Raw genomic sequence first — 14,360 nt, forward strand, 5'->3', positions numbered from 1 at the left:
TTTTGAAAGGTTTTTACAACCATCCTTTCTTTTCTGACTTCATTCTCACTGTGCAGGTTTTAAATTCGACTCACCTCTGTATTTCTCATAATAACTTAACATTTTTTTCTTTTGAATTGTAAAAGTAATCCATGCCCTTCAGGAGTATGTATCTGTGTGTGTGTGTGTGTGTGTGTGTGTATGTTGAAAGAAATCTGGATCTGCTTTCTGTAGTTTCATAGTGTGATTTTTTTTCTTTAACTTATCAGCATGGTTCTGTATCATTAAGAATTCTTTGAAAAATTGTCACATACATAATATTGTCTCATATTGGCAAACCAAAATTTACTTAACAACACTGTTAGCCATTTTGATCTTCCCCTTTTTCAATACTAAAATCAATGCTTGTTTTCAAGATATGTCCACAATATAGTGTCATGAGTAAGAAGATGGACTTTGGAGTTCCAGAAACCATGGTCCAGATCCTAGTTTGGCCATTTGTTCTTGGGCCTCAGTTTCCTTCTTTGTAAATGGGGATTATAATGATACCAACAGCATTATGACAGTTTAAATAGGATGTATATAATGTACTCATTTACATAGAGCTTCACACATTGTAAATTCTGCTGAATACTAACTGCTATTATAGTAGTCATCATCGTAAATCATGTGCAATTAGTTTTTAGCACAGTAGCTAAAAGTTAGATGGTAGTACAAAACCTTTGATACCTTAAATAATATACTGCTAAATTCTAGAAAGATTCTCCAATTTATAGTCACATAAATAAATATAAGTACATATCTAATCTCACCCCCTGCCATGATTAGGTACTATGTTTTTTATTATTGTATGTCAATGTGTACACAAAAAAATGTTTTCTTGTAATTTACATTTCTTTGATTGTCAGTGGAAATGACTAGTTTTAAAAGTCTAGTCGGCTAATTATATTCCTTTCTTGTAAACTGTTTATTGGGGTCAGTGCCCATTTTTCTTTTGCCCATGCATCTTTTTTTCTTTTTTTCTAAATCAATGAGTTCTTTTTGTGTCGTGAGAAGTAGTATTAGGTACAACTAAAAATAAATGTATTGTGCATGTAGAACCTGCAGATGAGGAAACAAGGGCCAGAGAGGCTAAGTAGTTTGCCTAGTGTTTCAAACCCTTGCTTGGCACAGAGTAAAATATGCGGTAAACTCTTGCTGTCTTTATTTTTTTTTTTAAAGATTTTATTTATTCATGAGAGACACAGAGAGAGAGAGAGAGAGAGAGGTAGAGACACAGGCAGAGGGAGAAGCAGACTCCATGCAGGGAGCCCGACACAGGACTTGATCCCAGGACTCCAGTATCATGCCCTGGACCAAAGGTGGCGCTAAACCGCTGAGCCACCCGGGCTGCCCGCTGTCTTTGTTATTAATCTTTGTATTTCACAGCACCTGGCTCAGTACAGTATTTTGCACACAGCAGGGGTAGAATACATACTGGGTAACTTATGTTGACACCAGCCACCTTCACTTCTCTTTGGCGTATACAGAAACCAGCCTTTATTGGGTGCCTTGGTCACAGCCACTGTTTTAGCTCAAATGGATCAGCATCTCTTGAACTTTACTTGATTTTCTCCATATGTTTTTAATGATACTTTTCTAAAACGCTGTAAAATCAGGTTATTTCCCCTCACTTCATTTCTAGGTAACAAACCTGAATTTGGCAAGTGGCATCATAAACAGAAGCAGTGCTTCAACCCCTCCCACCCTTCGGCCTGTCATCAGTCCTAGTGGCCCAACATGGTCAGTACAGTCAGACCCCCAAGCTCCTGAGAGCCACTTCACCCCTCCTGGAAGCAGGTATGTAAAGGGTCATGGAGTCAGCGTTTGGGTCACAAAGACAGCTTGGGTCCTAAGAGAGTCATTCCTACCTTGAACTCCCTGTACTGACACCCATGAGACAGGTGCCCTTCCCCGCCTGTCCCAGGACTCTGGCACTTGAATAAAGGGCCTCATTTTACTTGTAAGACAGTTTGTGGGCAAATCAAAGGCAAAGGAAATTTCGATACAGTTTATTAGTAAGCTTACTTAGGGGTGAAAGAGGAAGAATTTATACTATGTTCAATCCTTGCCTGTGGTCTACATTTTCATGTTTTGTCAAAAGTCAAAACTTGTCTCCTTACTCTTGTTTATACCTTGTACTACATTGCATTTCAGTAACTTTGAACTCTTTTTTTTTTTTTTTTTTTGAGGACATAATTGTTTTTTATGTTTCCATCTAGTTTATAAAATTAAACTGAAACAGCCTCCCTGGACAATGTTCATTTGGGAAGTGGGAAGGAAATTTCCCTTATGTAGTTGAGTGAAGTGACAGAGGATAAAATCCAAATAGATCCTAGCCATAAAATAAGCAACTCCTGAATAAAGAAAAAAAACACTGTATTGAATTCTAGTCTCGACCCAGGTTTTAAGTTCCCTATTTAAAAAATGTAAGAAATGGATTTCCAGGGCATCTTGCATTCATGGCTATTAAATATGGGTTTAATTGCATCTATCCCTGAGTGGAGTGAGCTAGAAAGGAATGTGACTGTTACGATGAAGTATTCTGTTCCCTCCAAATAAAGATAATTGTTCCCTCCAAATAAAGAAGCTCTGCCGCAGATGTCCCACCAAGTCCCCACCCCCGCGCCAGCTCTTCCAGCTTCTGCCAGCCGGCCAGCTCTTAGCATGCTGACTTGCCTCGTGGTTGCAAGGGATGACCAAAGACTTGGCTATGAAGGAAATACCTATTTGTTGTTGAAGTATCTGTTGGTGTTAGAATTATTACTGAAGGAACTAATTTGGGAAGCAGAGACTCTGCCCAGGAAGCAACATAAACACAAGCACATTACATCATGCTTGAGTACAGTGTCTTTCATACCAGTAATCGTTGTGGTCAAGGGTGAAAAGAATCATCTTAACTGAGAATTATAAAGAGTTGAAGACCACGAGGCAGGACGGTTGCAGACAGGATATCCTCCCATGAAGTTTTCTTCACAGGAGTCTGTCGTTTGTTAATTTACAATCTACAGAATAACCACATTCCTAAAACATAAGTTGTAAAAAAGAATTCTGTTTATACCATAGCACTTTATTTTCCATATAAAATATTTCCAAATATTCCATTTTCATTTCACAGTCAAAGCCTTGTTTCTATGGGAAACATTTTCCCTGCCATCTTGGGTATACTGTCTATATGACAAGGCTGTAAGCATTTTCCATACTATAAACAAAATGTCAGATCTACACACTATGGCTGGGTTTAGAACCTTCTTGTGTTAGTACTTATCTGGTTCAGCTTGTGGAATTCCCAGGTAGTACCAGTGCAGAGACACAAAGATGTGGAGCATCCATCCAAGTCAGAGCCCAGACCTAGAATCCAGCACTGTGAATGGCCTTCTCCTAGCCAGACTGTGCTTGTGAGCTGCAGGAAAAATAGCATGTGATACCACCGACCTCAGAGCCACTGGTACCAGAAAGTGGGCCCCTCCGGAATCCCCCGGCCTTTCCCTTTGTGGGTTAGTTGTACCCACAGCAGCCCTCTCGTCACCTGCTCTTCAAGCTTAAAGGCCAGTTTTCAGGTCCCATTTCAGTCTAGGGTAGCCCTGGTTGCCAGAACAGCCTGAGGCTCAGCTTGTGGAATTCCCAGAGGTATCCACCCCAGAGCAGTGCTAAGTGAATTTTTTACAGACCTGGCTGTGATGTGAACAGCAGCCAGACCTCCAGCAGGCGTTCTACACAGTACCATACCCCAGTTTCCATTTTTACCTGGTAAGTCACTGTTTTGTGGATAGTCTCTTGTCCCTCTCTTAGTAGTAAAGGTGACTAAGTTCAGTGAATATGGGATTAATAGCTTAGAGATCTGAGTTTTATTACTGGTTTTGACACTAAGTGACCCTAAACTATTCATTTAATCTTTTTATTGGGTAAGCATACTTACGTATAAACTGGCCTGTTTTGAGAGCTTTTAACTTGCCCTGAAAGCACTTTGATCTCCCTGGAAGTAGGTGCTAAGTAAATAAGAGGTACTCTTACTAGTTCATCTACAATAGCAACAGTGGATTCCAGTACTGATAAGCTCTGAGAATTCACTAAACTGGGGGCTGTCCTGTGAACAGTAACAAGATGTAAAGAGAATCCTTCCCTGGCTGTGCTTTCCATCTGCATATTGGAGGATTTGGTGACTTGGTAGCCACAGGAATGAAAACTGGTGACTCACGAAAACTCTGCAAATAGTGTTATTTTTCATTTCCCTGTGGTGTTGCTATTGTTCTCAATTTTATGGATCACACAAGTTTTCACCAGACAACCTTGTTCTTCCCCCGCTGTTTTGAAACCACCCCAAATGCAGCCTCAGGGCTGTCGTCTCCCATTGGGTCAGTGTGAGCTCAGCCCAGCTCCTCAAATCCCTTGGTTCCTCTGGTCTGTCTGGAGTCCCTGTTCAAGCTTTGTTGTGGGAGAGGAAGGCAAAGAGCCCACGACTTGCCCAGACAGTCTGAGGCCTGGCCATGTAGCTTGCAGTTCCCTAGACACTCTGGAGCTGGACTTGGCCAGCCATTCCTCTGTTGTTACTTTTCAGAGGTAATAAGTGAGATTAATTGCAGGCCATTCTCCAGAAGAGAAAGTAGTCAGGGCCAAAATCAGTCACATGTTTAGAAGCCTGAGGTGTACCTCTAGGCAAGGCCGATTTAGAATTATACAATAGGCCCTCTGGGATGCAGGTACCAAGTGCTCATGACCTCTTTTTTCTTAAAGGGGACAGTTTTGGTTGCTAGATAGGGATACCTGAGTATCTAAGCTTTTCTTTAGCCAATGAGATGGGTTAGATTTTTCAGGCTGCCTTTTAACTATACATTTTCTGGGTCCATGGGGCATTGGTAGGGACTGGAAGCGATAAACAGAGACATGTCTTCAGTACTGCTAGCCTTGCCTGGAGTTGGACTATGTTGGGCCATGCCAGGGAGGGACATTATCTAGGTGAGGAGTGCTCAGCAGACTCACAGTGCATCTTTCTTTGTGAGACCTGGAAGGGTTACTGTAAAGTCTTGGCTGCTGCTTGGAATGATTTGGGAAGGACAGGGCCTCAGACGGCTTGGCAAGAACCTGAGGCCCTGTTTTTTTCCAGTCCAACCCTTCCTTGTGTATCGAGCTGTCAGGGAATCCCACGAATGTCTGGCTTCTGCCCCTTTGTATGTTTTTCCAGCATTTGTCATTGAATTATTTTTATCCATCTCTGGCTTTTTCACACATGCAACCTGGGGATTTGTCTGTTCCTCGATATTAAAGGTGGGGGAGGTTGAAAGCAAAGCTATGAGTTTGTTCCTCCTTTTTGGGACAGGGCAAGACATCGTGGGCTAGATGTGCTCGGCCTCACTGGCCCCCACTCTAGAGAGTAGCACAGGGGAATGGGGTACAATGAAACACTGTATCTTAGAAATTTGGGCTGTATTTCACACTCTCTGTCCCTCTGCCCTCTTACTCTCAGAAATAAATTATGAGAGTCTGATCCCTTACTTACTATAATATTTAGTTTTTTTTTTTTTTAATTTTTATTTATTTATGATAGTCACAGAGAGAGAGAGGCAGAGACACAGGCAGAGGGAGAAGCAGGCTCCATGCACCGGGAGCCCGACGTGGGATTCGATCCCGGGTCTCCAGGATCGCGCCCTGGGCCAAAGGCAGGTGCTAAACCGCTGCGCCACCCAGGGATCCCCTTACTATAATATTTAGGAACAAGTTTTTCACAGATTTTTATTCTAGTTTAGCTAATACTTTTCTTCCTTCCTTTAGATTATTAGAAATGTTGCTTGAGAGTCAGGTCTCTGACTTCCCATCTTTTCATTCTTAATAAATCCTCAGAAATAGCAAGTTTGCTATTTAAAAAAAAAAAACATTCATTTTCCATGTGTCAGGCATTAAGTTAAATGCTGGAGAGTCATTATAAATAAAACAGTATAGTGCTTGATCTCACAGAGCTTACTGTCCGTGATATATCTTCCATGTTCTCAGTATTGTCCTGGGTGCTAGGTACAGTCTAAAAGATTTGGAAGACATGGTTTTTCATAACTAAGAAGTTATAACATCTAGCAGAGAAAAGGAGCCATAATACACATGAAACAATTACAGCGTAGTATCAAATGGCATATAACAAAGATTTAAATTTTACCACCCAGGCAATTGAAAGACAAGATTATCAAGAAGAGTGTGTAAGGTTTTAATCTTGTTATCTGCTACAACATGGGTGAACCTTGAGGACATTATGTTAAGTGAAGTAAACCGGTCACAAAAGGACAAATAATGTACCATTCCATTCATATGAAGTGTCTTAAGTAGTCAAAATCATAGAAACAGAAAATAGAAAGGTGGTTGCCAGGGGCTGTGGGTAGAGGGGAAAGGGCATTAGTATTTAATAGCTACTGAGTTTGTTTTGCAAAATGAAGTTCTAGAGATCTGTTGTGCAACAGTGTCAATGAATATACTTACTTATCAGTACTGAGCTGTACACATAGAAATGGTGAGATGGTACATTTAAATGTAGGTGTTTTTTACTACAGTAAAAAGGAGTGTTGTAAAAGGGCTTGAAAGAGAGCCCCATAGTTCCACAAAAATTTTATTTGGTGACTAAAGTGGCGAAGTTTTGCTCCTACCCTCTGCCTCTATGTAGGGAATAATCCTGAGCCTCTTCCTTGAAATGACTCGGTTTCTTTAAGAGTGTGTTAACTTGGTAGGACGGGGGTCATTGACCCCTATGAGGAGGATGGCATGATGTAATAGAAAGAGAAAGAACTATTGAGTTGGACAGACCTGGATGTGCCTTCCCAAGTACGCGACCTTGGGTGAGTACATGACCTTGGGCGAGTTGCTTTGCTCCTCTGGGCCACCTTTTCCCATCTGCATAGATATGTAAATGATACCCACCTCATTAAGTTAGTGTAAGATTTAATTGAGTTGTGTATATGAAAGTAGCCAGTTTAGTACCTGGTTTGGAGGTAGGTTGTTGGTAACATTTAGTTTTCTTCCCAGAAAAAAAAAAAAAGAGAATTGGACTTGCTTGTCTACCCACTTGGGTTATAGTATCTAGTGTAGAGGAAACTGGCTGTCACCTGCATGGGGTGTGCTTCCCGGGCTGAATTCCAGAGATGTGGTCTTTCCAGCTAAGGAAGGGGAAGCATCAGAGTGAGGCCAACAGGAGACTCTTCCTCTTTCTCTGACCCTTTTGTCAAAGGGTGACTTCTTTCTACTCAGTAGGCCCTTGCTCTCTGCTGTCTTCTGAATGTTGAAATTTCCACTGCCGCTCGATGTTCCAGCCAGTAAACACTCATATTTTCCATCTATCCTGGGGGTCGAGCTTCGGGAGAGCTCTTCTCTGGAGGAGTTTGGAGCTTATAATTTTGTACTTTATACTGTTATATAAACAACACTTTCTAGCCAAAGAGCACAATCACAAAAAGAAACCACTTTGGGGGGGGGGGGGCGCTAAAAAGAAAAAAGAAAAAACTCTTTCATGTTCAGAGTTCTGTAGAAGTGATATTTCACTTCTTTTTCTTCCTTCTTTCCCGTAAAATAAAGTTAACCTGACCTTCCTCCTCCAGAGTCTCAGCTCTCATCATTCCTTCCCCTTGAGTAAAATGTTTCTTCAGCACAGGAGTTGATAAAGGCCGATACTTGTATCTAAAATTCCCCTACTTCTTTTCTCAGTCTGCCAGACACAGAACCTCTCAAGGGTTATGCTCCACATCAGCTCAAGCTCTGTGACAGATTCTACGGTTCCTTCCTCACCGAGAGAGCCGAGTGCTATAGGTGTTTGTGCCAAGGCCAGAATGATTGGGCTTCTGCCTATTGAAAGAATGTGGGGAAACCTAGGAAGTATGTCAAAGATAGCTGGCTGAACATCACAGCAGGGTCCGGGCAAAGTATGTTTGGGAATGCTTGGGCCTAGTGTCAGGAGTGAAAGAAGCAGATCTTTTCTTATCTGCAAGCCAAAATACAGGTTGCTTTGTGCTGTGCCAGTGTAGTGTTTTTTTCAGTTCAGTGTGCCTCCCCCACAAATCCCCCCAAAGTCTTGAAGGGAAACCACTTTATATTTCCTTAGGACTAACACACAGGCACACGTGTATGCCCATGCACACCTGCGTGCATAAACAGTCATTGTTGGAAGCAAGACCCTATCTTACTTAACTGTCCACTTTATAACTTTATATCTATCTACAGTTAGTGATTATTTTGGCTTTAAGAGACCTGAATGACAAAAGTCCACATATTAAGCTGAATGAGACTCGTTTTCTAGAATTAAGAAATTATAACAGAGTTGCTTAATTCATAATACAGTTTAATTCTCGCATGGTTTTTCTCTCATCTTCCGTATTTCCAAGTTAACTATTTTTATGAGCCTTGAAAGAGCTTGGAAAGAATCAGAGTGGTGAAGAAGCACTCTGTCTTCCTTTCCAACTCCTGTAGAAAGACACTGATGATCCAGTTCTAAAGCTTAGAGGGGGGAGGGGAAAAATAAAGCTTATTACTGACTTCATGAATTTTTAGAAGGAAGACCAGCCAGCTTCCCTGAACCTGTAGATGAATACCCGTCCTCCCTCTGCATCTTCTTTCTTTTTATTTTATTTGGAGAGAGGAAGGGGAGAGGGAGAATCCCAAGCAGGCTCCACATCCAACATGGGGCTTGATCTCACAACTCTGAGACCATGACTTGAGCCAAAATCAAGAGTCTGAGGTTTAACCAACTAACCTACCCAGGAGCCCTTCCCAGTCTTCTTTTTGTTAAGATTTTTCAGCATGTTACCAGTCAAGTACAACTAAGACATCATCCTTTTTTTTTTTTATTTTTTTTTAGGATTTTATTTATTTATTTGAGAGAGAGAGAGAGACAATGTAGGGGAGCCCAACACAGCATGATCCCAGGACCCCAGGCTCTGACCTGAGCCAAAGGCAAAGAGGCTTACCTGACTGAGCTACTCAGGTGCCCCTGAATTTTTTTTTTTTCATTTTTATTTATTTATGATAGTCACACAGAGAGAGAGAGAGAGAGGCAGAGACACAGGCAGAGGGAGAAGCAGGCTCCATGCACCGGGAGCCCGACGTGGGATTCGATCCCGGGTCTCCAGGATCACGCCCTGGGCCAAAGGCAGGCGCTAAACCGCTGCGCCACCCAGGGATCCCTGATTTTTTTTTTTTTTTTTAAGTCTGAGGATTTAAGAAGCTAAAAGGAAAAACTCGCTGTATGTACATTTTAATAAAAGAAAACAACAGACTGATATTATAGTATCTGAAAAGAAGTAAGATCCTCTCTTCCCTTGCAGCCAATTTGAGAAACAAAGTTTTGGCATAGGTTCTGGTTTGGGTATTGGTTCTTGAGAACTCTTAGTTCCCTTTCCAGAAAAGAAAGAAATGTTAAATTAGACTTGCTGAGGCCATAGTATTCCTATACCGCTTCATTTAATGCTTAGATTAGATACATAATGGGGAAAATAGGTATACCTAATCATGCACAGACGTTTACACAATTTATTTTCATTGTGAAGTCAGTATCCATAAATTAAAATTTTGATCACAAACCATGAAAATGCTCCTACAGAAAGATACCTAAGAGAAGCAAACCTAAAAGGGCATTTAAATATGGAGCCAACTGTTCTTTGGGAGATGCAAGGAAAGCTGGAGATGGAAGAGAGGCAGTATATGAGAGCCTAGGAATTCAAAATGTCACATCATATGGCAGGCCCCTGGGGCTCATAATAAGGAACAGTAGACCTCATCTTAATTGGACCATTCTTCTGCTTCAGATGCAGTAAAGGGATGTTTTTGGCTTTCATGAATTATCAGGCTAAGACTTGTATTTATTTGGCTTCAAAGCCAATAATCATAACCAATACCAAGAATACTGGTTCTTAAAAATAAGTCTTATTATCTTTCCGTGATGAAAATGAAATATGGGTGCATCTCAATAATGTGACCACAATCTAGAAGGATTTAAATGAGAAAAGCAGGCTTTCTGGCATAGCAGGTAAGGAAACCATAAAAGGAGTTAATAAATGGGATGGACTTAAAGGTTAGAGGAAATCAAATCATATTCTTCTGAAACTTTGCACCAAGGAAAATTGAGTAGATGAGATAATCTGTCTGTATTATTAGTCTTCTCAAATATCTTGCTTAGCTGCATGAATTCAATGCATTTGAAATACCAGCCCCCAAAAGAAAGAGTTTTGTTACCTTGCTCACCAAATTATCAATATATTGAAATATTTGAAAAAGAGGAAAGGTGAGGTGAAACTGGCATTAAGTAGTGTCCCAGATGGGAAATGGCATCATCTGGTAGTTGTTAAAACAATGTTATCCCCAAAAAGTTGACACGTGTTTACCAAATATCTCCTAAACACAAGACAGTGGGCTGAACTCTGAAGGAGGTATTAGAAGGGACTCTGTTCTCAAGGAGGAAAATTAATAGAAAAATAAATGCAAGCACTGTGAAACAATATGTGCTTAATTGCTGAAGAAGAGGATTATACTGTAGGTATGAATTCAGAGGAGAAATGGATCATTAACTGAAGAAACTGGTAAAAGGTCCATGGAAAGGAGGGGGGCATGAGCTGAATCTGGAATGGCAGATGGAGCATGGATGGGTGAAGAGGCTAGCATTAATAAATTAAGAGATAATAGCACATTTACTTTGTACAACACTATCTGAGAATCAAAGTAATGTGATTCACGCTCCTGCTAAAGGTCGAGGTGACAGTTCAGCAGGGTGGTCTAAAGAATATTGCCCTAAATATGTGTTTACTTTTTGCACAGAAAATGCAAAGTGACTGATTAGAAGAGGGCACTGGGCATAGGCTCAGATGAGTCGCAGTTCAGAAAAAGTACTAACGGCAGGTTAGGGAAGGCTTTGCAGAGGAAGGATTTAAGGTAGGGTGTAAATTCAGTCCTAGACTGTTGTTTAGGCTATGGACAGGTGAAGCATAGGAGAAGAGGGAGAAGACATGTAATGGACAAGGTGTTGGTAAGCATTTACCAGAGATGGGGAATGGGAACCAGTGAGGCTGAAGCAGAGTGTTTCTGTTTGAAATACCATGCATTGGTCAAAAAAGTGAGTTTGGAGTGATAGAAACTCAAATCAAGCTGGCTGTACTGTACAGAAGATTTTTCAGTTTGTTAACTAGAAAGTCTTAAAATTGGTGTTGGGAGCTTAGGAAGTATCATTAATCATACTTCCTGCTGTCTTCCAATTCACAGCTAAATGAGAAATTGTAGGAAAAATATCAGAAAGCAAAATACTGGCTTTATTATAGAGAAGGATAAATTGGAGGAGATAGCCTATGAATATGACACAGTTGGGCTTCTACCTCTCAAGTCTATGTCTTTTTAATTTGTTTTATTTAACCAAAGATTTTCTTTGTTGATAATTTCTCTGATAATTAAAAATTTTATGGAAGAAACAAAAAGACCTACTGCATCATAGTCTTAAAAATGAAAAGAAAAGCAGAAACCTGGCCTGATTTCCAAAATGCACACCTGCATCTGGTCCCAAACTACCTTTCCAGTTTTATTTCTCTGTACACATTCACTTCTAGCCAAACAGTGATCAGGAATAAGCCTTGTATATTTGCCCTCCGCTTCGATGCATATACCACTCCATGGTCCTTCCCTACTACTTTCCTCTATACCTACTGTCACTCCTTCAACAGAAGTGTAAGTTGTCTTATTACTGTCGTATCCCAGGGTCTTGGGGAGCAGGAGGCACTTAAAAATAAGAACAAATACTAACTGAATATTTAAGGAATTTAGATCTAAAGGAATGAGTGGATAGAAACCCTGCACCTCACCTGCATCTGCATATGTCCACACCCTGTTCTACAGGGCTCAGCTCAGAACAGCATTTCTGCAATCTTCCCTGTTCCTCAAGCAGATGTCATTAGGATTTCTCTTCCTTCTCTTCCCTCCTCACCCACTAGACTCCTGTTCTTAAAAGCTATAATTCAGAGGAAGCTCAGGCTAAGTGCATAATTTTAATTCCTAGAGAATGGAAATTTGAGGCTCTTCCTAGTGAACGGAACAGAAGAGAAAAAAGCCCTAGTTCCTCTGTTGAGCTGAAAGCTCACAACACCTCCTCCCACCCCACCCTTCCCATGTCATCAGGTCTTTTGTGCTTCTCCTTTGGGCCCTATTCAGTTCTTTCATGTTATCCAAAAATGAAAAGTGCCATACAAGCAAGAGGCTTAAGATTTCTTGCCCCCAACCTTCTCCCCACCTCACCTAACCCCACAGGAGTTTTAAGAGCCTCTCCTGGAAGATCCTGCCTGTGAAAGGTCATCTACCATCTTGGACAACCCAGGATGGGACAGAGTCATCTCTAACCTTTTTACATTGGTTGCCTAATATGTTAATGTTTACTGAATGCATGTTTTGTGATGCTTTTTGGTATTCTTTATAGTGGTTCCTCTCTCCTCACTGACTTTGATAGACTTACTGACATCCCCTGCCTGAGTGGTTGGTATGACAGAGGCATAGTGTTGGGCCACCATGTCCTACTCCACATTCAAATATCATTTCTTTACCTCTGCTATGACACTTATCACTCCTCCTTATATTCTGGTTCTTTGTATATTTGAATTACCTGTCATATTAGATTGTAAGCTTTTTGAGGGCAGACATCAAGTCTTACACATTTTTACATCCTTACGGTGCTCTGTACAAAGTCCTCAGTAAATGTTCGGTGAATAAGCAACTAGATCAGTGTTGTCCAGTGTTGTAGCCAAAAGCCAGGTATGGATTATTTAAATTTAAGTTAATTATAATTAAACTGAAAAAATCAGTTGCTCTGTCATATTAGTCCCATTTTCACAGGCTTATGGCTCCTTATTAAGTAGCACAGGACTAGATGGCTGATGGCTGACCCAGAAGATTGGATAAAGACCCAAGCTCGGTCAATGGATTAAAAAAATAAAAAGGAATGAGTTTCCAAGAAAGGCGTATTCTTGATTTTCCTCTTAGGCCCTTCTGTAGATGTCAAGCCTCTTTTGTTTAGATCTAGAGATTTACCACAGATGCTGTTCTTGAACTAATTTGTGGTGCTGGGAGGGGCATATTCTGATGCCTTGGGAGTCTCGAAAGCCCAGAGCTTCTGTATTACTAGTGTTTAACCAATCAGAGCTGGGCTGACTGAGAGGAAGGGGATTTTTAAGTGGATCCCAGCAATATTGTTTTCTGAGATATGCCCATGGCTAAATATTGGGGAGAGGTCTTGTTTCCGTACGCTCACGCCACCCCCACCCCCCACCTGCTTGGCGGGCAGTTCTAACTTGGCTTATAGAGCTGCTATAGCCCTGGGGAACAGAGCCAAACATGCGGAAGCGGTTACGTGTACTAGCTCCCAGGGAAGCTGTGGCTAGCAGGGGGAGTGGGTGGGGTCCTGCCTGATGGCTTTTCAAAGAAGCCAGATCTTTGAAGTTTTGTTTTAGCAGCTGCCAGGTATGCTGCTTCAGCACATTGCAGGCCCCCTCACTCTGTTCCCATATCACATTTTCTCTTCACTATATGTGCATCATATACACAACAGAGCCTGAATGCTGGGAGGGTAAATACCAAACGGTGGAGCAAGTTGCTAAACACAACCCTCTTGCTTTTTCTTTTTACATGACTCTGCTGTGAAATAGCTACTTGAATGATCCCTTTTCCCTTTTCAGCTCTGACCCTTTCTGACCACCTGCCAAAGGAGAGGCAAACAGAGTCCTCTTCTATTTTGGGAAAGTAGTAAGTTTTGAGAAACTGGAGGTCCTACATTCCTCTGATGGATTGGGTTATCACTCTGAGAATAGAACATCGCCCTTTTCCAAAAGCACAGATGACAGACACCTACCCCAGCAAGCAACCCTGACACTTTGGGTCTTGGAGTAAATTTCTTGAATGTACCTCTTGTACACCTTTGGATCTTCGGCATTTAGCACAATGTCAACAGTACATATTTATTAAATGATTGCCCTGGCAACTGCTGTGCTGTGGGGAGGGACCATGTGGGCAGAGTGCCCCTCTGAAGCTTACACTCAGAACTTTCCCTCTTCCTTGCCCTCTTGCTTTGTGATCCCCTCATCCCAGCCAGTCTGTAGTCACCTCAAGTATTTCCAGCTGCCCCCAACCTCACACTTTCCTCTGGACTCCCCTCTTCTGGAGTATAGCATCTGCTCCCTTGTATAATTCTCTTTGTTTGTTTGCTTATATACCTTTGCTCCTTCTCTCAAGATGTAAGTCTCTAAAAGGCAAAGGCTAGATTGTTTTCTTATCCCAAGAACTTTGGACCAGGAACGGGAAGACCTAAGTCCCAGGTCGACCTGGGACTTCCTGACTTGGGCTAAATCATCTGA

General features: G+C 41.4%; 1 protein-coding gene across 36 annotated transcripts in view; it reads left to right on the forward strand.

The window, feature by feature from the left end:
- Nucleotides 1-14,360, forward strand: part of TTLL5 (tubulin tyrosine ligase like 5) — a 269,627-nt gene that overhangs the window by 138,671 nt on the left and 116,596 nt on the right. For all 36 annotated transcript variants that reach the window (XR_013386548.1, XR_013386547.1, XR_013386549.1 and 33 more), the window contains one exon: nt 1,664-1,818. Coding sequence is in view for 26 of the 36 variants with exons in the window: in XM_077910067.1 (XP_077766193.1) it covers nt 1,664-1,818 (155 nt within the window). In the remaining 10 variants the exon portion in view is untranslated. The remainder of the gene's footprint in view (nt 1-1,663; nt 1,819-14,360) is intronic.

This window comes from Canis aureus, chromosome 9 (genome assembly GCF_053574225.1).
Source record: "Canis aureus isolate CA01 chromosome 9, VMU_Caureus_v.1.0, whole genome shotgun sequence".
Taxonomy (NCBI): domain Eukaryota; kingdom Metazoa; phylum Chordata; class Mammalia; order Carnivora; family Canidae; genus Canis; species Canis aureus.